The 22,141-nt window shown below is 40.1% G+C and overlaps 1 protein-coding gene across 1 annotated transcript in view; it reads right to left on the bottom strand.

Annotated features, from left to right (window-relative positions):
* Window positions 1–4,007: 4,007 nt before the first annotated feature.
* The window catches only part of EXO1 (exonuclease 1), a 33,842-nt gene continuing 15,708 nt past the window's right edge, over window positions 4,008–22,141 (bottom strand). Inside the window, exons 9-14 of the mRNA XM_008694705.2 lie at window positions 21,544–21,769; window positions 17,678–17,924; window positions 13,175–13,751; window positions 10,458–10,559; window positions 7,977–8,170; window positions 4,008–5,128 (exon numbers count right to left, since the gene is read on the bottom strand). Of these exons, the coding sequence (XP_008692927.1) occupies window positions 4,987–5,128; window positions 7,977–8,170; window positions 10,458–10,559; window positions 13,175–13,751; window positions 17,678–17,924; window positions 21,544–21,769 (1,488 nt within the window). The 3' untranslated portion in view covers window positions 4,008–4,986. The remainder of the gene's footprint in view (window positions 5,129–7,976; window positions 8,171–10,457; window positions 10,560–13,174; window positions 13,752–17,677; window positions 17,925–21,543; window positions 21,770–22,141) is intronic.

The raw sequence follows: 22,141 nt of genomic DNA, 5'->3' as shown, positions 1-22,141 counted from the left end.
AGATGGACACTGTAAGACTGAGAGAGAAATGCTGGAAATACAAACCAAAAACACAGTAAAGAGCCAAGGAAAGAACTTAAAACGAATCTGTAGAAATTACCTAAATTGAAAACAGAGAAAAGCAAAGCAGAAAGTAAACACAACAGTGTTAAGACTTGTGGGACAATTTTGAAAGTCTCACACAATATAATTGGGATCCCAGTGGGAGAAGTGAGAATGGGAGCTAAGTATTAGGGAGATGGGTCGGGGGGATCACACTCTAGCTTATTCTGTCATTCCTTCTTTCCAGAGCCACACACCATCTTTCCCTCCACTGCATTCCAGTTCTTTCACGAGCAGAGGCTGTCTGGTGCTGACTGTCCAGAGTAAGCTTCGAGTCTTTGGGAAGTGAGGATAGCTGCTGGATTTTGTGCATGAGGCACAAGATCTGTGGTGTCTAATTGCTGCATTTCATCTATTCTAAGGTATGCTTTGTAACATTCTCGAAAATAGTGTCTTAAAATAGATTTTCTCTTTCAATGAAAAAACTAAAACAATGGTGGGGCACCTGGTTGGCTCAGTGGGTTAAACGTCTGCCTTTGGCTCAGGTCGTGATCCCAGGGTCCTGGAACTGAGCCCCATGTTGGGCTCCCTGCTCAGCAGGGAGCCTGCTTCTCCTTCTCCTCCCTGCTTGTGCTCTCTCTCATTAGCTCTGTATTGCTCTCTCAAATAAATGAAATCTTGAAACAAAACACCGTAAAATAATGGTGCGTCTTACAGTCGATTACATCGTCAACATGAGTCACTACTTTAAAAAGTTATTATAAAACAGAAAACCACACAAAATAAATAGCTTATTATAAGGCTAACACTTTATAAGGATAGCTCCGTAAGCTATTGTGTTATTATAGGACAAACCCTATTATACATTATACCCAAGTCATCAAATAAAATTTTGCCAGCCACTCCCAGAACCCCCTCCATGTACTTTTTCCTAACATCAATGCCCTCCCTCTCCCCTAGAGTAGCCACTATCCTGAATTTTAGTTATCACTTCTTTGTCCCTAGTTTTGTTTTTTTAAGATTTTATTTATTTGACACAAAGAGAGAGACAGAGAGCACAAGTACGACCGGGGGCAAAGGGAGAGGGAGAAGCAGGCTCCCCACTGAACAGGGAGCCCCTTATGGGGCTGGATCCCAGGACCCTGAGATCATGACCTGAGCCAAAGGCAGACCCACAACCAACTGAGCCACCCAGGCGCCCCTGTATGTCTCTAGTTCTATCAACAAGGTGTGCATCCTTACATTATCTAGTTTCATTTTGTCCATTTAAAGAAAAAATAATGGAATTTCCCTCCTTATCCCTTTCCTTACAATTTATCTGTTGAAAATCCCAGGGTATTAAACCTGTGGTTTCCATGTGGATTGTGCTCATTGCACACGTAAGCTCCACATGTTTCTCTGTCCTGTTTGTTCCTGCATTTTGGCAGCGGGACCCAGAGGCACTATCAGCCTCCCCTCCCATCCCTTGGCAAAACTATAGAGGATGCGGGGTTCTCTCACTAAGACGCATAACACACCTGGGTGTCTCCTTCTGGAATACTAATGGCAGCTGATGCTCAATGTCTAAATCCATCCATCCACGAGGTGTTGCAAAATAGTGATATAATCACGTTTCTTTTTCATTATTGGAACATCAAAACGTGTTTTCCACCCCCCTTCTGCTGCTGCTTGGATACCTAGTGGTACAGTCCAGAGGAAAGACAGGAAAATGCTTGATATCTCCATTTCCCCGTTTTCAAGATAATGAATAGGTGATCAGTTATCTTTCATGTTTGTGTTTCAGTAAGTTGCAATTATTATCCTTTTTCACGATCAAATTTAGCCATGTTTGGACCTGTTTGAGCTGGCTCCTACGTCTTTATGAAATTATACAGTAGTCTGTGATAGCTTCTGTTTTAATAAGATATTCTAGGCTTTTCTTCTATATTTCCTGCCAGACTTTTTTTTTTTTTGTCAAGATGCTCTGGTTTCCTTTGATTAAAAAGATGGTATTTTAAGACTACAAACTGAGTAATGCTTATTGGTACTGGATTTTTTCTAGGTCTCTTCAGCGTGTATACATGTAGCATATATGCATAAGGAGTATATATATACAGACATATTTTATATATGCTTGTTTCTACCACTACTTCCAACTCAGATTCGTAACTACAGGTATTTAAAAAAAAATAACCCACATCTTCACCTCCTCTTTCCCACATCAAGAATTCTGGTTCTCAAGAAAACAGGGGATGAATTGAAATATCCCATAAATGTCCATTTATTCTACCCCACATTATATGCCCAAGTCCTAACAACACTATCAGACTACCATCAGCTACGGCAAATATTTCTGCACGTGCTTTCCCCCCTTTTTAGCTGTACTCTATCATCTGGATGTATAGCCATTGCATACCATACTCTTGGAACTCCAGTTTTTCATTGTACAGGCGACTATGTTTAATGCTCACCACTAGTCTTTACAGTGCTATTTCTCTAGTTATTTTGTCTTCTAATGGAGCTCATTTTCTGATTCCTCAAGAAGAGTTTAAGGGAACCCTATCCCCCAAATTCTTGCGTTTTCCCTGGGGTATGTTCAAAATGTTACTCCATTTTCTTCAAGCACAAAGAATAATTATGGAAAAGTCTGATGATCATCTAACTTTTCCCTCGTCACCTGCTGTTTTTGCCTACCCCAAGGATTTCTTCTTTTTTAAAATTAACTTTGTTAGTCTTGGTGCTGCATGTTTTGGATCAATAATCTTGGGTACAAGAGGGCACGCTAAAGGGCACCTGGGCGGCTCAGTCAGTTAAGTGTCCCAACTCTTGATTTTGGCTCAGGGCATTCTCGCCCTCCTGAACTCAGCACGGAGTTGGCTTGAGATTCTCTTTCTCTCTCTCCCTCTGCCCCTTCCCCTGCTTATGCTCTATTCTCTGTTTTTTAAAAAATGCACTTTAAGAAAAAAAAGTTTCAAAATATTAATTAGTAAAGTTTTCAGAAATTATCATTTTTTCCCCTTCAAAGACTATTATCTGTATATTGGACCTCTGTCCCCATCTTCAATATTTGTTAACTTCCTAATTTTGCTGAGATTTGTTGGTCACCGGTTCCTCCTTCCACTTGTATTTCAGCCTCCTCTCCTTTGCTTCTCTTGTCCCTGTCCTGCTCAATATTGGTCTTCCTCTCCCCAGTTTCTCTTCTGTGGGGGACCCCATCCCAGGAGCCCTGGCCAACTCGGCAGATTGGTTCCAACAGTTCACGTGGACCAGACCAGCCGGTTCCTTCCGACGCCCCTTGTACTCACTCACCGCGGGAATGGGAAAGCCTCTCCCAGCTCCAGCCTGACCTGCTGTGTGTTTTAGTGGTTATTCTAACGTTCTGTTCTCAGGTCCAGTCAATGCCCTATTGCCTTCCCCTGCTTTTCCATCCTGGGGACTTGTGGCTCTTGGTGGCTTGTCTTCATCCACTTATACTTTGCCATTTAAGGATGCCGGCACTTAAATTTGTTGTAATGCTGTTCACAGGTTTTTTGTTGTCCAGTTGCTGTTATGTGGGGATTCGGAGACAGGAAAACTATGGCCTTGCTGTCATCTTCCCCTCCTCCCACACTATTTTTGAAGGTTTTCAGCCAGTTCCATTTTCAGACTCAGCTCGAGCCCCTGGCTTTGGAGGAAGCTGCATGTTTCCATTTACGGAGCCCATCTAAATGTCTGCTTCCTGTTGGCTTCTACCACTGCGGAATTGATCATTTCTTTGCTAAATCACTTACCACTTATCCATCTGTTTCCTTGCCTGATGTCTCTTTCCTCTGTTAACCTTTATGGATTTATACTGTTTTATTCCTTTTCTGTCATTTAAGTGGCATTTTAAGTCAGTGAGGAGATAAACATTTGTAGACAAAGTTTGAGTCACATTCTTAATTTGTTCTAGAACAGGAAACATTCACAGAGAGCTCGAATTTGTTTGTGTTCTTTGGGTCTTTTTCAGATTGGTTTTTTATTTCTTTTACAATTTTTATGCTGTTTCTTACAACTTATGTTTTTCGTTCCATTCTGACTCTATCCAAGAGTCTTCTATCAAGTCTTATTTTAAAACTAAAATACTCCAGATCGCTGTACTTTATCCTCTGTATCTCAGGTAACGCACCTTTGTCTGCCAGATCCGTCCTTTGCCTTCCCCTTCCCTCTCCCTCGCCTCCCTCCCAGTATTCACTTGCATGGTTCGTTCTCTCTCCAGGTACCTGCCTATGTCTTTGCAGTGTGTACACATCACAGACCCTGATGCTTTAGGATCTTACATTACACCTAAGACTCTAGTTAAGGGATTTTCAGTCCACACTTTAAAAAAAACATAGTAGGAAAAACAGGCTATTTTGAAGTTTAAGAATATTAACAATGTAAGTAGTTCTTTTCACAGGAAGCTGAGAGCAGTTTTCCTTCACTGTCAATCCATAACCTGAGCAAACCCTTCAGGGATAGCAGAGCACTGTCCCATGTGGGCAGTGATCTTTAACCCTTCCAGCTACCCCTTCCATGCCAGCAGCTTCATTTTCAATTCAACCCTGAAAGAGATAGGAAAGGCAGGGGGTAAAATTTAAAGCTTGGAGAAATACAGTGATTCCCTCCAGGATAAAATGATTACAGAATTGTGGCTTCTCATTTACCATCCTTATACTTGACAACATGACAGAAATCTTTAGAGTAGGTTTTTATAAATTTCAGGAGACTTGCCCCAAAACATCAAAATTTCCAAAAACTGTCAAAAATAAAATGATTTCTCTACTTAGCTTCTTATGAAAATATAAAAAGCTGAACAAAAGAAATTACTACATAGTTAATATACAAAATGTACTCTATTTAAAAAGCGGCACACATCTAGGAGTAAATCTTTGGTAGCGGCTGCATTCCCAAACAGCACTTCAAACTGATATTCTCTGCAGGCGCCAGCGTCCCAGCTGCCCGCATTTACTGGAATATTGCTCTCTGAACACGCAGGCATTCGGATTTGTTAAATATGTCCTCTTCTGCTTCTGGAGTTAGCTGGATGTTATCTTTGACTGGTGACAGGGGATCCGGCTTCTTACAAGAAGACAGCTTTTCAGAATCTCTGCAAAATATAACAAAATGAATTGGTGCTTTTAGGGAACCAATTATTATAGCATAATCTACCTAGACCAAAGAGAGGTATATGAAGATAAGACCTTTTAGTTTGTCTTAATATATGACACATTGAGGTTCTCCTCTGAGTATCGCAGTAAAATTTGAGTTTTGCTTCTTAGTTCCCCTTCCTGCTTCCTAAGTCACCTTTCAAGGCAGGTGCAAGGCCACTACTAAATATGTACGAGCTAAGGCAGAACGATTGCGAGAAAGAAACTTTAGTCTTTCCCCTTAGCACCCTTCTCAAGTCTGGCTAAGCACCCACGTAAGTGAAGCATGAGGAAGGTGTAAGCCCTGTCTTTTACTCCTCCCTCCCCCCAGAGGAAGGTGTAAGCCCTGTCTTTTACTCCTCCCTCCCCCCAGCTTATTTTTTGGCTGGAAGGGAGCTCTAGGTCTATAAAAATTCATCCCGTTACAAAGATAACACAGGTAATTCTATCTCCTGTCAACAAAAATCCAAGTAAGTCTTATTTTCTAAAAGGCACTTAGGAATACCTTTGCACCCTCAACTAGCAATTCTCAAGTATGGCCCACGGGCCCCTAAAAATTTCCAAGACCCTCTCAGGGGGTTACAGGATTAAAACTATTTCATATGAGTCCTTAGACTCTATCTGCCTTCCCACTGCGCTGACACTTGTACTGATCACCCAGAACCAGAACCGAATCAAAGCGACTGGCCACTCAGCACGGTCAGGACACCAGCCCCAAACCGCGTGAGAAATACCAGCGGCACTTGTACCCTCCAGCTCCACGTACTTGTAGTTACTGAAAAAGAAAATGTACACTCGCTTAAGAACGTTCTTGATGAAGTAGTAAAAATCATTAATTTTTTAATGATTTAAACCCTCAACCCTCTCAACTTTGTAGTACTGTATGACAAAACGGGAAACACAACACGAGGTGCTTGTGTTGTACGGAAGTATGACGGTTATCCCAAGTGGGAAAGCACGTGTGACACCATGGTCATTCAAATTTAGGTATCTGGCAAAGGGCTTCTCTAACATGAACAAAGAGGGCGCCTGGGTGGCTCAGTCGGTGAAGCGTCTGCCTTCGGCTCAGGTCATGATCCCAGGGTCCTGGGATGGAGCCCCCATCGGGTTCCCTGCTCAGCGGGGGTCTGCTTCTCCCTCTACCCCTACCTGTTTGTGCTCTCTCTCTCTCTCTCTCAAATAAATAAATAAATAAAATATTTTTAAAAAATAAATAATATGAACAAAGAGAGCCTGTTCTTACCCCCAAGGAAACAACTAACAGTATTTGTTGCCAACAATAAAATTCAAGCTTTCAAGTGAAAGTCAGAATTTTGGAAAACCTGTGTCTGCCCCTTGCCAGCTTCCCAATACTTAAAGACTTTGCTTATAAGACTGTGATTTCTTTATATTGTATAACGAAATGCGTCAACATTTGGAAGACAAACACAACTCAATAAACCAGCATTTTCTAAATGACCAATGCACGCACGAGTAAAAGACGCAGTCTCGGTGCACGACGGGCCAAAGGACTGTAACAGAACACAGACCATGAAAAGTCGGTAGACTTGGCTTCATATCTGATATTGAAACTACCTTTAAGAAACCATCATTTGTTGAATTTTGGTATAATGTCAAGGTAGAAAATTTACAGCTAAATAAAAAGTCTATTCAATTACACATTTCCCAAACAGAAATGTGTGCGGAGCCAGATTTTCTTCCTACACTTCAACCAAAACAACCTCTCCTAACACACCAAACACAGAAGCAGACGTAAGAACCCAGCTCAGTTCTAGTAAGCCACAGTTAAGATTTGCAAAAATTTTAAAAAAGTCACTCCACTTTTTTTTTGTTTTGTTTTGGAAAAGTTATTTTCTGTAGTAAAATACTATTGATTTTAATATGGGTTCATCATTGTTATTTAAAAATAAATATTTTAAAAAGCCCGTCTTCATTTCTAAGTTAAATGCTGACAGATATAACCCACATAAACCGAGTGTTTTGGGCCCTCAATGATTTGAGAGTGTAAAGGTGTCTGAAGGCAGACGTCTGAGAACCGCTGCTGTATGGTTTCACCCTCGACTTCACACAGATAAAAAATACTTGTGTCCAGCAGTTATTTACACAGTGTTTCTGCTCATACAATCTCATCCGACCGTGGCAAGGCTTAATCCCACCCTCCATGAAACCTGCCCCTCATTCTTACACATTTGCTTTATTGAGAAGAACAAGAGAATAAATTAGTTATAAATCATAGCTACTCTGAGACTAATTCTGTCGTCTAATGGAAGGAAGTACCGTGTGGCTCAAGGAAGGGAGATATACAGGGCGTCAGCTCTTTTAAAACAGTGTCTGCCCCATACATTAGAAATTTGGCACAATCATCACATACACTCAGTGATTCCCCCATTTCAGATATGATGATTTAAGGAAACAAATTGCTTTAAATCAAGAAATATGATACAGCATTACCTTCCCACCCTCATGTCTAAAACAACTTTATTTTCATTACAAACCTGAGAGACTTGAAAGGAAAGAAGCAAAGACACTTAGGCCAGAAAAAAATCACCTGCTTAACAACAGACTCCAAAGCCAGAACAAGAACGGAGGATTTTTAGTTTGTCACCTTTTCACGAAATGAAGGTATAGACATTGAAGTTAAATACACTTACAAGGAGTCAGCTAAAAAGAATAGAGTAAAATAACTCTCTTAGAGTAAGAGAAAACAAAATGGACTTCTATGAAAACAGAAAGAATTGGGAAAAGGGATAGAAATTACAAAAAAATAATAATTTATCCTATCTTAGAGTAAGTAACAAGGAAACTCACTTTTTAAATCCAAAATTTTTCCAGAGCTCATTGATTTTTATCTGTAATCCCGGCCTGTTCTCGGCATTATGATGATTTCTCTTCTGCACACCTGACGGCTTCTTGCTGAGCCCACTGACTCTGGCAGGAACTAGAGGCTTGATCTTGGTTGTAGAAAGATTGTCCACAGAACTAGATTTATACAGCCCAGGAACCTGCAGAGCAAATACCCCTTTTAATACTGTTCTGTTCAAACAACGACCTACAGTTAATTTCGAACTACTCTCTGCACATTACAATAGAAAAATAACCAATAAGCAGTGTGTAAAAATGTCTGTTTTCACTTACTATGTTTTAGTTCTACTTAATAATCTATCTTGGATAGTTTTCCTGTTTACATGTAGAAGTGAATTTTGTTTTGAATAGGTTGTTCAAACAGATCTCTACTGACATTTAGCTTTTTCTACCCAAGGGTTGATTTTTATCCTATGGGAAACAGGGAGCCATCGACATTTTGTTGTTCTTCTTTAGGACAGTAAGAGTGAAGTATATAAAACAAGGCTTTCATATTGATGCAGTTGCCAAAGGAGGTAAAAAGAACGGGAATGCTCACACATGAAAGAGGAAATCTTGATCTGGGATGCTGGTGAGGGGAGAAGGGAGAGAGCACAAAACAAGACAAAGAAAGAAACATTAGAATTTGGATAGGTACACACGCGTGGTTGTTTTTCTTCCCCCCCTGCAGAAGAAGGATCGATCTGGCAGATACAAAGAAAAAGGACCCTAAGATTTTAAAACTAAATGACAAAGAATAATATAATATTATGTAGCAGATGAAAATAAAAAATGTTCTGAGAAGAACTGGTTTGAGGCATAACAACAACAAAAGGGTGAGTTTCATTTTAGATATTAAAGATGGATGTTGGGGAGCAAGAGGGAAGGTCCATCTGGGGAGTTTTCACCAAAACAGAAGTGACAGCTAGAACCCTGCAAAAACTTCTGAGAGTAATAATAATAATAATATGACAGTTTAATGTCTAGACATAACTTCTTTTGGGAAAGTACTTTCTACATCTCCAGTCCTATCTGTCACTGAAAATAATCTGGTATCTTTCCAGACTTTTTACTATGATTATATAAACACACACGGTGTGCATGAGTAGTTTGGGTATTTAAGCAGCAATACCACAACTTCATGTTCTTCCTCTTTACTCAAAAATAATACGGACGCCCTTCCAAGGCAGTGAGGTCTGAAAAAGCCTTTTGCACTCAAAGATTTTAAAAACAGTCTTATAGTTACATATTCTACATTTAAGTGTTTAATATTTAGGATTTATATTTATATAGTATGAGATGGGATCTTTTTTTCAAATGGATATGCAGCCCACTTAATGAAATTTTAAAGAAGTTTTTATGCTACTAGAAAGATAATGTGTCCACTATGGAAAAGCATGACAAAGAAAAAAATTCACCGGTACCCACCAAAAACCAATTATGTATTTAATAATTCACTCCCTTATTTTTAGATATTTAGACTATTTGCAATTTTTCACTATTATAACCAATGCAGGGTAAGTATTCATGTACTTAAACGCTCATTATTTCCTTAGACTTGAGTCCTAGAATGCACTTACTGGGTTGAATTATTTAAACTTGTTCAAATTGCTTTCCTGAAATGGCAGAGCAATTTATACACAATTAATTTGTGATTATTTCATACACTACTCATAAAAATGAGTACAATTAAAATTAAAAATAGTTTTGAAAATCTGAGAGGTAAGAAATTACATTTCGTTATTTTAACTTGCATTATTTGACTACTACTGAGGTTATACATGCTTTTATATATTAATCAATCATTGTGTACTTTTTCTTTTGTACTATTTATATCTTTTGTGCATTTTTGAGTTAGAAATGAGCATTTTCATATTAACGGGCAAGAACATTTAATATAATATATAAAATATGCCTTAACTTGTGAGCTTTCACTATGCAGTCATGGAAATATTTATATATTTTGATTAAAAAAAAAAACCTGGCTTATTGGATATACAGTGTCAAGAAGGTCTTTTGGCAACACATATCGAAGCTTTAAACTGTATGGGCCAGTAATACCAGTCCATGGAATTCACCCCTATGAAACAATCAAAAATGATACTAAATACTTATCCATGGGATCTTGGATGCAGCAGTGTCTGCTGCAATAAAACATGTTTAGGGTAAATGACAAATGTAAGGGAATTAGCTAAACTCCTACAAAGGCATATTGCTCATCATTATAAGTAATCCGTAGAAGCTCGTTATACTGCAAGAGAGGATAAGGGTTTCACAACTTCACCACCCGCAATCAGGCATAAACATGGCCCTAATAGGACTGAAAGTAGACGTTTTTCCTGTAAATAAAAATATAGGCATTTTAATTTTTAATTTTGTTGGTATTTCCCAGTTTCTGGTAATAAACATACACTGCTTCTGACATTTTAAAAAAATTGTTCGTTTTACCTTGTTTCTTAGAGGTGTGTCTTTTTTCAAAAACGGAGATAAACGTAGGTTGGATTTCAGATTACCTCGTTGATCAAGTGACTTCATATTGCAGTCAGATTCCTAGATTACCCCAGATTAAAAAAAAAAAATTAGATTTTGACTGTGGATTCTTTATGACAACTAACCCATATTCAACAAAACATAAAACAAGTAAAACAAGAAAATCAGTATAAATAAAAATGTAATTTCTCAGAAAGGTATAATACATGGAGCAGAGGAAAAGAAACGAATCTAAGCGGAAACGGTGTTTGCTAGTTTCCCCCAAGTTTCACTGAAGAAACTAGCAAGATGCTTTGGCTAAAGAAAATTGTATAAAATAAAGTATCTGGTTACATTTGAAGGCTTTCTTAACCCTTCTGGGAGCCTGTCAAAATGCTGAGTCAAGTAAGACAAACCTATTATAATGTTACTGGTTTACCCGAGCCCGGCTGACGGTTTTCAGAAATCACTAGCTGTAAGAAGTGGAACCACTGCAGCCACATCTTTTAATTTTGAAACGTGTTCATTCAACGTTGAAGAAAAGAATGGGGCAGATCTACTTTCAAGAAGCAGCAACACTGTGTCAAGTGAAGTTACCTTTCACAATGAGCCTGAGATCTCGCCTCGGGCTACCCCATCCTGTAGAGCTTTTCTATAGACAGAATAATGTGGCTTCCCACAAAAGTCACAAAAAAAGAACAATGAATGGAAGATTCAGAAGACTTTACATTTCTGTATTCTTCAAGAGGATTAAAAAAAATTATTTTGGGATTCTTTACAGTGTTATATACTTAAAAAAATAACCCCAAAGTGAAAAACACTCCATTAACTGGTTTGTAACTTACAGAAATTCCAATATTCCTCACTCCAGCTAACAGTTGTGCTGACTCTGAGATAAATCATTTGTTTCTTTTTCTTTCTTCTTTTTAAGTGTAGTTGACATACGTTAGTTTCAGATGTTAAATTTCTTAAAATAAAGGTCATGAGTAAGGTCCAAAGATCAATTCACCTCAAACAGGGCCAATGAAGTCAACACACATTAGAATCTCTGGTTGTTGCTTTTCACAGTGAACTACCGATGGAAGGCTCCACTAGAGAAATATTTTCTTCAGAGCCATCCGGTGAAAACTAGTATTAAATATGAAGCCCAATAGTATTGTGGCTTTCTGAAACATTTTCTGAATCAAAGAAAGATTCTATAATTTTATGTTACCTGTTAGTGTTCTAATTTTTTGAGAATTAACAATTTGTTTTTCCTAACAGGAGTTTACTCCATCTGGTGGCGAGAGATACAAAAAACGGTTATGTGGAAGTCAGAAATGTGGGAAGTTCCGTCAGCATGCACAGCCTACAGCCTGTGAGCTGGGAAGGCTTCTCAGCAACACGTGGCTAAAAGCTTACAAAGTGCAGCAGGAAGAGGTCGCTGGAAAAACGGAAAAGCCACCTCCAGAACGAGCTCAGCAGACCCAAGAGTGTTCTCAAATAGGTGGTGATGTTTTTATGAAAGATGTTCAAGACACAGCGCTGTGGGGGCACCGGCCTGGGGCCAAGAGCGAATGCAGTGTGAAGCACAAAACGAAAGTGAGGGTATTACAATGCGGGCTTGGGTGAAAAAGCATCGGGGTTCCAGACCAGTTTGGATGAACTGAAGCCCAAGCACGTGAACGGAGAAAGAAAAGCAGGAGTCTCAGAGGCCGCCCTGGGCTGGGCCTGGAGTACCTTCAAAACCCAAACACCACATGGAACAGATTTTGGATTCAATACATTAACTGATTTCTGCTTTCTCCAAGTGAAAACAATTTGTGCTCACATTTTAAGTTAGCTTTTATCTGCAGTTTGAGTCCAATAGAACTCACGTTTCCTTTGGGAACTTGAATAAAATATTTTCCTTTTGATAAATACAAGCTCTCCTGATTTATTAGATACTCTTTAATGTTCGGGGTCATCAACCTTCTGCCAAACAGTACCGCGGCTATAACTGTTCTTACAACCTGGTAACTGGAGTCGTGAGGATGGAGTGAAGTATGCTCTGCGGGTGAGGCTGAGGGGACTCGGACATGAAGGAGCTATCATGCCATCTGACAATATAACTGGAGCTCATGAGCAGTACTTATTTGAAGTTCTGACTTAGGTCAGACTAAAAGATATTTTATAAAATAAGGAAAAAATGGTTACGATGCTTTTATTAACTTAAAACAGAGTAACAAAATCACATGTATTACTGTTTTGTTTTGTTAGAAGGGGAAGTGTAGCAAGAATAAGTAGAGTAAATGAAAACATATTTCTAAGTACTGAAGCTTCAGATAAACACCAGCAAATTAATAAGGCCATCTCCTTATAAGGTTTCAAATGTTATCTGAATCCAAGAGTATATTAAGGAATTAAATACTAAATGTATTACAATGTATCATTCTGCTTACGTCTTAACTGCGCACAACTTGAGATACCTATTGATGGAGCTCATAGTGACTCAGGAAACACAGGGTTAGACTAAAGGTGCGAGTTTAAAATAGGAACATACAGAGAAGTCCTTAAGATGAATAGAATGTGAACCTTCTATAAGTAAGATCTAAAATAAAAAATTCGGACAGCCAATTATTTCCAAAACATAGGCAACATTTCCCCAATTACCTGATTAACACCCTATTTTCTCTTACACATGGATTTGAAAACAAAGGCTTCATAACGGGACTTACCTCTGAATCCGAATCCTTACTAGAAGGCTGAGAGAGTTTTGACGCACTTAAACTGTGTGGCGAGAATCCTGCGCTCTCCTGAGACTGGGGAGACCACCCCACTAGCCGTAAGGGAGGCGCGTCATCACCTGAGCCATCACCGCTCTTGAACTGAGACGCATGGGACACTTCCCTCTGGTCCGGCGGAGCTGTGGGGGGGTCAGTCCTTCTCCGAAACTGCTGCAACGCTGCTCTTGGAGAAGGGCTTGGAGAAGGGCTTGAAGCTCGTGAAAAGTCTCCAAGACTTCCAGACCAACTAAAACAATTTCTGAGTGTCCCCAGAGTGGGTGGTGAAATGGTCCTGGTGAACCTGCTGGTCTCAGAAGACTGAGACTCACTGTCAGTCATCACAGCTCCCTCGTCTGCCATCGGATCACCTGAGCGACGCGCTACGTCTGACCCAGCCAGTTCCTGGCCGTCTAAGCCCTCTGACTCACTTAGACTGGTCTCTTTCTCCGTGACAGCACTTTCCTCCAGGGGCTCGCTGCTTGCTTCCACGGGTACACAGTCGGCAGAATCCAGAGAACTGCAAAAAAACCTACCAGAAAAACACAAGAGAAAGAACCTATAAATATTTTCGAGTTTCCCCACAAAGGTGATTAAGATTCAGAAAATGAAAAACGGTCTAGATTCTTCAAGAAAATTCTCATAAATACGTAATTTTGTAAATAAAGACAAAACAGAACTTGAAAGCTTAAATTTTGGTTATACCGACATTCACACATTTAGAAATTTATTTATATGATGAATTTGTAGACAGCCTTCCTAAAAGCAGTCCTCTCTACATACATGTACTTGGAACCTGCATATTTTATCTACACCTAATTGTCACATAGGTCTTTTCCCCCTGACCTTTATGTAATAACCCCCAGACAGACTAGAAGCTCCCCGAGGATGGGTACCGTTCACAGCACCTACGCTAGCAGCTAACACACGGCTGACAAATACTTGAAGAGTTACGGAAATATACAACAGAAGGGACAATTTACCACTACTGTCTATTATTTTGTAAGCAAAATAAAAGAAATTAGCCACTTACTCTTCATCTTAGCTTATCTCCTAGTAGCAAACCATCTGGGAACTTGTAGTGGTACGTACTCTACCAGTTTTTTAAATAAATGCCCTATAAACTTTTCCGCTATTTTAAATATTGAGGTTATGACTTCCACATCTATCATAAAATTCTGTATTAATAAGAGGTATTACTTAGTGTGGCAGCTTTAAAAAATCACTTATAAACACTCCAATACAAAAGAAAGATCAGTATCATTACAGAGAAGATGTACTCAGAGAGTTTTTAGGTAAAAAAGGAAATTCCCAGAATAAATGATCAGATCAATATGAAACCTAAAGAGAATTTATCTCCTTAATAAGCATTAGTTCAAATCTAAGATGATAAACAGACGATTTACTACGTGCTGGAGAGTAAAAATCCCCTCTATCCTTTATCAAATCCCCGGCTGAGGGAGGTGTGGGTACGGGCCAGGAAGCAAGCGGTCCATGGAAGGAAAGGTCTTACTAGGCTATTCACTACGCACAAAACAGGAGCTGCCAGTCTGATCACATAATTCATTTTTAAGTAAATAAGAACCCCTATGATATCCAAATAGTCTTCCATGTATTATTTCATGGGTAAGAGAAAATAAAGTGGCAGTGCCCAAGGTTATAAAATTAATCAGCTGGAGAGCAGAATTAAAAGCCAGAACCCCTCCCAGATCGCGGCTACTTCTTCCCAATTAGCCTACAGTGTTGCTTAATTGATATTTCTATTTCTAGGTCTCAAAAGACAAACTGGCATGTTTCTAGGATAAGTATCTATGTAATAAAGAAGAGTTAAAGCAGACTTCCAAAAACCAGACGGGATGGAGACCACCCCTGGCATATGTAATAGCTCCTGCTGCATTACCTTGATGCAGCGGGTGACCGTGTGTGAAGTGTAAATCACATTACAGAGCGGGGTGATAGTAAATCCTTGCATACGTATTTGTGACTGGGCGCTGCGTCAGGGCCTTGAAATGCTTCTGCTAGGCTCCAGAGCAGCCTGCAGTATGACCATCCATACTTTATAGATAACCAGGCTCAGGGTAAGCAGTGGTGTGTGAAAGGTCCCTCTGCTAATTCAACGGCACAGTGAGAACTCGCATCCAGGCCAACACGACTCTTAGCTCCTTTCGACCCAGCACGCTGACGGGGACCAGGAAGTTCTGCGTCGCTGGTACTGACTACACCACCGTGGGAAAGTTGTTGAACCCCTCGGAGCCTCAACGTCTGAACCCCAAATAGAGAAAATAACAGCGACCCTGAATATCTCATAATTTTGCAGTGAGAAATCACGGAGTGTATTACACAACTTTGAAAATTAGCGAAGAAAACTAATTTAATCCTATCTGGTTATTAGATGCTGCTATACCACCAGGTCAGAAAAAGACTTACAACTATTATTTCACAGCAAACTGATGGAGAAAAAAAATTCATTTCTCCAAGCAGCTCTTAACAATTTATCAGTGACACATCGACCTAAACTACAGAGAGTGGGGATGTGCAGCTGTGAGTGGGTATCTCACCAAGCTCGTGTGGTGACCAGGCCAGCCCTGTGGACACATGCAAACACGGCCCTCATCAGTTGTCCTCAGAGGAAAGCTGGACATCGAGGACAGAAAAGGGAAATTTTATTTTCTGCAAGTGAGGAAAGCCGACTTTCTAGAATGTAGTCATCGGCATGCATCATGCCTTCTCCAACGTCTGCAGCCTCGTTTTTCATCATTCCACTGCTAACAAGCACCTTCAGTGAGAGGGACTAGTACAGGCAGAATCAGAATGACCATTTAATCAGGATGTGACTATTTTCTTGACAAGGCCCAATGGGAGAAGGGTCTGGAGCACCACCTACAGCACGGCTCAGGGATGACCAGCAGTTGGTTCCTTCACAGCCGTCTCCCACCGTCAGGGCTGGACAGACTGGCCGCAGCCTGGTGTATTCAACTTGAAGAACACATCCGTTCTAAGTCTTCCAGAGGGATGTGAGGGCTGATCAGTTTTCTCTTAGGGCTACCAGGTCATGCCTAAGTAACTTCTGACACTGCAGCTTCCTGCTGCTCAGTGTAGTGCCTCCAGCCAGACCATAAAATAAGAGCTAGTCATTGTGGACTTTCCATCCATCAGGTGCTGTTTTAGGCACCTTTACGTATAGTCACAATGTGATCCTCTCAATGGCCCTGAGGTTGTCATAACTGTTGGCCCCGTTTTTGAAAAAGAGGAAATTGAAGCACCCAGAAGTTAACGTGCCTGAGTCAAACATCTCATGAGTGACAGGACAGGACTCGACTCCAGGTGGTCCAATCCCAGGGTCCCAATTCCTAACACCTACATTATACCAACTCCAAAATCTCATCAATACTCACAGGGACTACAGAACAGCCTAACTGATCTTTCTGTTCCACTTTTGGCCTTCTGGAATCCATCCTTCATAGCACACTTGGAATGGTCTATCAAAAGCAGGAATCAAGTCATACCCCTCCCCTGATTAAAACCGTCCAAATAGGTCCTATCACCTCTACAGTCTAGAAGTTCCTTAGCCTGGCTTACAAACCTTCCATGAACTGGCCTCCTAGTTCTGCTCCATCAGCATCCTTTAGCAGACTTACATTTTGGCAGGAGTAGTAACAGAGGCGGTCGACAGCCAAGTGGCTGCTCCATGCCTCTGCCCACAGGGAAGTAGAGGCTCCATTCTTTACAATGGCACCTGACACCTGCCCCTTCCCTCTGACCCTTTCCAACCACCCACTTAGCAGGAGACGTCCCTTTAATGCCCCCAGAACGCCTTAGGCGTACTTTTGCTGTACCTACCACACTGTACAAGTTTTCTTTATGGACCTATTTTTGCGACTACACTACAAGCTTCTCAACAGACACTACGTCTCTCATTTTTGTAACCCAACGCCTAGTAGAGTGTTAGGTTCTTAGTTAATGTAAGAACTCTAATCATCTGGGGCGCCTGGGTGGCTCAGGCGGTTGAGCATCTGACTCCTGATTTCAGCTCAGTTCATGATCTTGGGCTCCGTGCTCAGTGGGGAGTCCACTTGGGATTCTCTCTCTCCCTCTCCCTCTGTCCCTCCTGCTGCTCATGTTCTCTCTCTCTCTAAAATAAATAAACCTTAAAAAAAAAAACTACTCTGCAAAATTGTCTTTACCTTTTAAAAAAAACCAGTAGAAACAAAGCAGCAAGGGACGGTCCAGAACAGAATTTTTCTAATGCAGAATGTAAGTCTACCATTCTTATTTTGCTTTAGTACGGACAGATGTGCATTTACGTGGGGACGCAGACGACACACAACACAGATGGTAGACAGCCGAAGCCAGGCTCTGCACAGACAGCCCGGAATCAGTGTTTACTTGGGACAACTGGACAAGGGCCGACGAAGGGGGCGTACAACAGACACACAAGCCCACAAGGACGGACTGTACCTGCTTCTGGTCCCTGGGACCACAACTGCTCCACCGTCTTCATTTTTCCTCCGTAAAAATGCCGCAAATTTATTTCTCGTCGGAGGTGCTGCGCTCCCATTTTTTCTAACAGTACTTCCATCCTCCAGGTCAGGCATGAGCATTTCAGAAGAGTTCAAGGACTTAGGATCTTCACAGTTATTTTTCTTGGTCTTCTTTGCAAATGAAAGGGAATACTGACTCAGCAGGTTGTCTTCTGATAGCTCTTCTAAATAAAAACAAAATGGTCTGTAAATCTTTGTTCGGTGTGGAGACTCAGCCTTAATGTTACAGCGCACATCTCACTGTCCTAAGGATGAAGTCTTATTTCTTTAACGATGCATCACAAAAGGACTCACAAGAATGACTCAAAAGAAAAAAATTTCCCTTAGCTCTGTTTTATTTATAACTTCACAGATTAGTTAAGATGTAATGTCAATTGTTTGTATGATTTAATGTGAAATTACCGAAACCAAAATTTCAGGATACAATCAATTCTGTAAGGCTATTTACCTCTGATACTAAAGGCTTGATTCTGAATAAAAAAATGAAGGCAATTTATATGTCAATGTATGATTTCCTGTTTGATTTTTAAAATGTTCCAGTAAAACCAGCAACCACGTACACACCACCGATACTATACCACCTTTGACGTGCATGTGACCATCACACAGTGAGGCAACCTCGTTATAGTTCTGGTCCTCACCGCCTAGCTATGGGGCCCGAGAGACCTGTGTGACCCATGTGCTCTACGGCAGCAGAATAAACCATAAGATTAAGCAATACAGTCGGCTGACACCTGACATAGGCAACAACACAGAGACAGCACGTGGGTGTATGAAATCAGTCCAACTACAACTAACTCTCAGCCTGAACAGCTCCCACTCATGTGGGAGTGAGTGCTCACTACCTAGGAGAACAGTAAAATGGTTGGGGGTACCACATACTAGAGACAAGAAGAGGGTACCTCAAATTTAAAAATACACAGATGTTTAAGAAGCTACAGATCTGTAAATTTGATTTTGCTTATAAGAGCCTTAATTTGTTGATTATGCAGAGAATTGTGGTCCTTAGGGAAGAAGAAAACACAAACATTGTAGGGTCCTCAGTAAGGTTTCTCCAAGAAGTGGCCACGCCAAGCTAAACCGCATTTCCCTTCTGTGATAAGGCTGTTAGACTAGCTGTTTGGGGGAATTCCACGGATTTACATGCTGAGCAGGACACGTCAGCGTCTCTCATCTTATCCTAGTGGACAAGACAGAGCAGAATAACTGGAGAGGAGTTAAGGGAATTGCAGCAAACTGAAGGGCCCCACAAGACCGCAGGCGACTAGCAGTCTGGAATCCAGCCTAAGTGCTCTCGACGTCCGTACGTTAAACATTATATAAGCAAACACGTTTTATCTATTCAAAACTCTGAGACACCAGGAGCGATCCTTCTCTCCTTTCCAGGTGACACAGAGAATACCCACCTGTTAGTAGACAACACAAAGATTGTTCGAGAAAGGCAGAACAATGGATTATAACGAATTGATTGTACCAGTAGATAATTTAATCCACTTTTAAGTTTAAAAATATAACTGTACCTGCCTTAACAACAACTAGTGGATTTTGATTATCAACTCAGTAAATGCCAGCAAAACGACAGGAATGTTAACAAAAGCTATCTCAGTTTGCAATCACATAAGCATAGTCTCTGGGTGAAGGGCTGAAATAGTGACACAATTCTAAACACTTATTGTGCTCTGTGGTAAGAAGACCACACACTTCAACAACCACTCTCCATAATAGTCGCACAACTATCAAAATCTGTACTGTATCCAAAGCACAGCCTGGGTAGGTAAGCAACTTTTAGCCTGGAAAAGAAATTCAGGAGCATCACAGTGGCTGTCCCTAAACACATGAAGGGCCGTCAACTAAAAGAGGGCAAAAAAACTTACAGTTTTATTTTGTGTTTGTGTGTGAGCCCAGGGCACAAAATCCATTGACAGGTGGCAGTTAGAGCAAAGCAGACTGTGACATAAAGAACTTAGAGATAATGAGTTCTCTACATAAAACAGCTCATCCTCATGGGGACCGAAGGGAAGGGACGAACAGGCACAGTGTGCTTGCTGGCGACCAGGGGCTTGCGGATGTTACCGTACATAACACACACGGACATTTGTGAAGAGGCAGTGCAGCTCCCACTTCAGAAGAGGAGACAAAGGTCCAGACATATTATCTGGGAAAGATTTATGCTCACAAGGGATCAATACAGTTTGACAAAACATGAATAATCTATACCTAAATTTGAAAAACAAAAGCATTAGCGAAAAGGTTTTTGCAAAGGGCTTGTTTTGTTGTTAGACTTTCATTCATTCATGTCTGAGGGAAAGAAGAGAGAAGGACCAGATTATAATCAGTCTTTCTACTTCTACACATCTTCTATGATAAAAATAAAACACTTTTCCCCACTCTTAGCACTTCTGTTCAGCAATGTACTGGAGGTTCCAGAAGACAAAAAAAAGAAATAAAGGGAGGAGGGGGAATAAAATGAACAAATAAACAAAAACCGAACAAACACATGGCATCTAGTCTGGAACAAGGAGAAGCGCAACTGTCTTTATCTGCAGGTGACTTGACCGTCTCTGCAGAATGCCATGGAGTCTATGAAAGAGAAAACTATGAACTGATCACATGGATTTACAAGGTTGCCAGACAGGAGATGAAAATACAAAAATCAACCCTACAGTTGACCCTTAAACAACAGGAGAGTTACGGGCTGACCCCCTCCAGAGTCAGAAATCTGTGTCTAACTTGTGACTCTCTAAAAACTTAACTACTAATGGCCTACTGCTGACCAAAAGACTTAGTGACAAGAGAGACAGCCAATTAACACATATTTTGTATATGTGTCATACGCTGTATTCTTATAATAAAGTGATCTACAGAAAATATTAAGAAAGTCATAAAGAGAAAACACATTTACTACACTGTATTTATGAAAAAAATTCTACATGTAAGAGGACCTGCGCAGTTCAAATTCTTGTCGTTCAAGAGTCAAATGGATTCTAGCAATGAACAATTAGAAGTCAGTATTTAAAACACCATTTGCAGTAGCATCAAAAATCTGAAACGCAGGGATAAATTTGACAATACATGTGTGTCAGACACTAAAAACCAAACAGCTGACACTAAATGACAGACTTAAGTAAATGGATCAGAAAACCCAATCTTGGCAAGAAGTCAATTCTCCCCAAACTGATCTACAGATTCAACTAAATTCCAATCAACATCTTAGCAGGCTTTACTTATTTATTTTTGAATTGACAAGTTGATTCTAAAATTTGTATGGAATTGTGAAAAGCACAGAGTAGCCAAAACAACTTTGCAAAAAAAAGAACGAACTTAAGACTTATATATTAAACTTAGACTGAAATTACTTAATCCCAAGATTTACTATAAAGCTACAATAATTAAAATGGTGTTCTGGCATAAAGATAACCAAATAAACCCACGATACAGAATGACAGAGTCCAAAACAGACTCACATGTATATACGGTCAAGGTCAACTGATTGTCAACAAACGTGCCAAGGCAGTTCAATGGGGAGAGGACAATCTTTTAACAAATGGTGGAACAAGTGGATTGCCACATACAAAAAAGGTGAACCTTGATCCTTACCTCACACCATATGAAAAAATTAATTCAAAATGGATCAAAGGCCTAAATCTAAAAGCTAAAACTACAGCAGTTATAGAAAAAAAACAGGAGAAAAATCTTAGTGACCTTGGGTTTGTCATAGATTTTTTAAATGTGATCAATACTCACTAAAATTTCACAATATATACCACAAGCAAAAATACATACCATTTCTTGGTCTCTTCACAACGGATGACTTCCTTGGAAGATTTAACCCTTTAATACTGATCACTTGTTCAATGCCCACAGTACTTGGATTTTCCTTCAGTCTTTTAACATCTGAAACAACATCGTGCTCAAGTCTAGGGCAATAATTCCTATGCCAAATGCTATTAACATTAGATGACTTCTGACATGTTTTGTCATTCCAACTCTGACTTCTTGACTGGGCAGGCTACAACAGTGAAAAGGAAAAGGATTACTTGAAGGAGGAAAATACCCAAATCATTTCCCTCTCTATCAACATAAATTATAAGCAATAGTTTACTCTTTTGAACATTTTTTGATGAAATATCTGTTCTCTAAATAACATTTTCTACTTTTTCTAACATTTTCTACTTTCATGGGACTACACTTTTCCATTAAATGTGTCTTGTACTCCTGGGTCTGTTTCTCTTCTAATGAAGGTCAAATGACCTTGTTAGTTCATTTTTAAGAAATAAAAAGTGAATCTTCCTGAACAGTGCAAGAAATGAAAATACACTTGAAGAAATGTGGCCACAACAAAATACTTTTAAAATTTGAGTATTATTTCAAAACACAATCC

Source organism: Ursus maritimus, unplaced genomic scaffold (assembly GCF_017311325.1).
Source record: "Ursus maritimus isolate PB19 unplaced genomic scaffold, ASM1731132v1 scaffold_2, whole genome shotgun sequence".
In the NCBI taxonomy this organism is placed as follows: Eukaryota; Metazoa; Chordata; class Mammalia; order Carnivora; family Ursidae; genus Ursus; species Ursus maritimus.
This window is presented reverse-complemented; position numbering and strand designations above follow the sequence as displayed.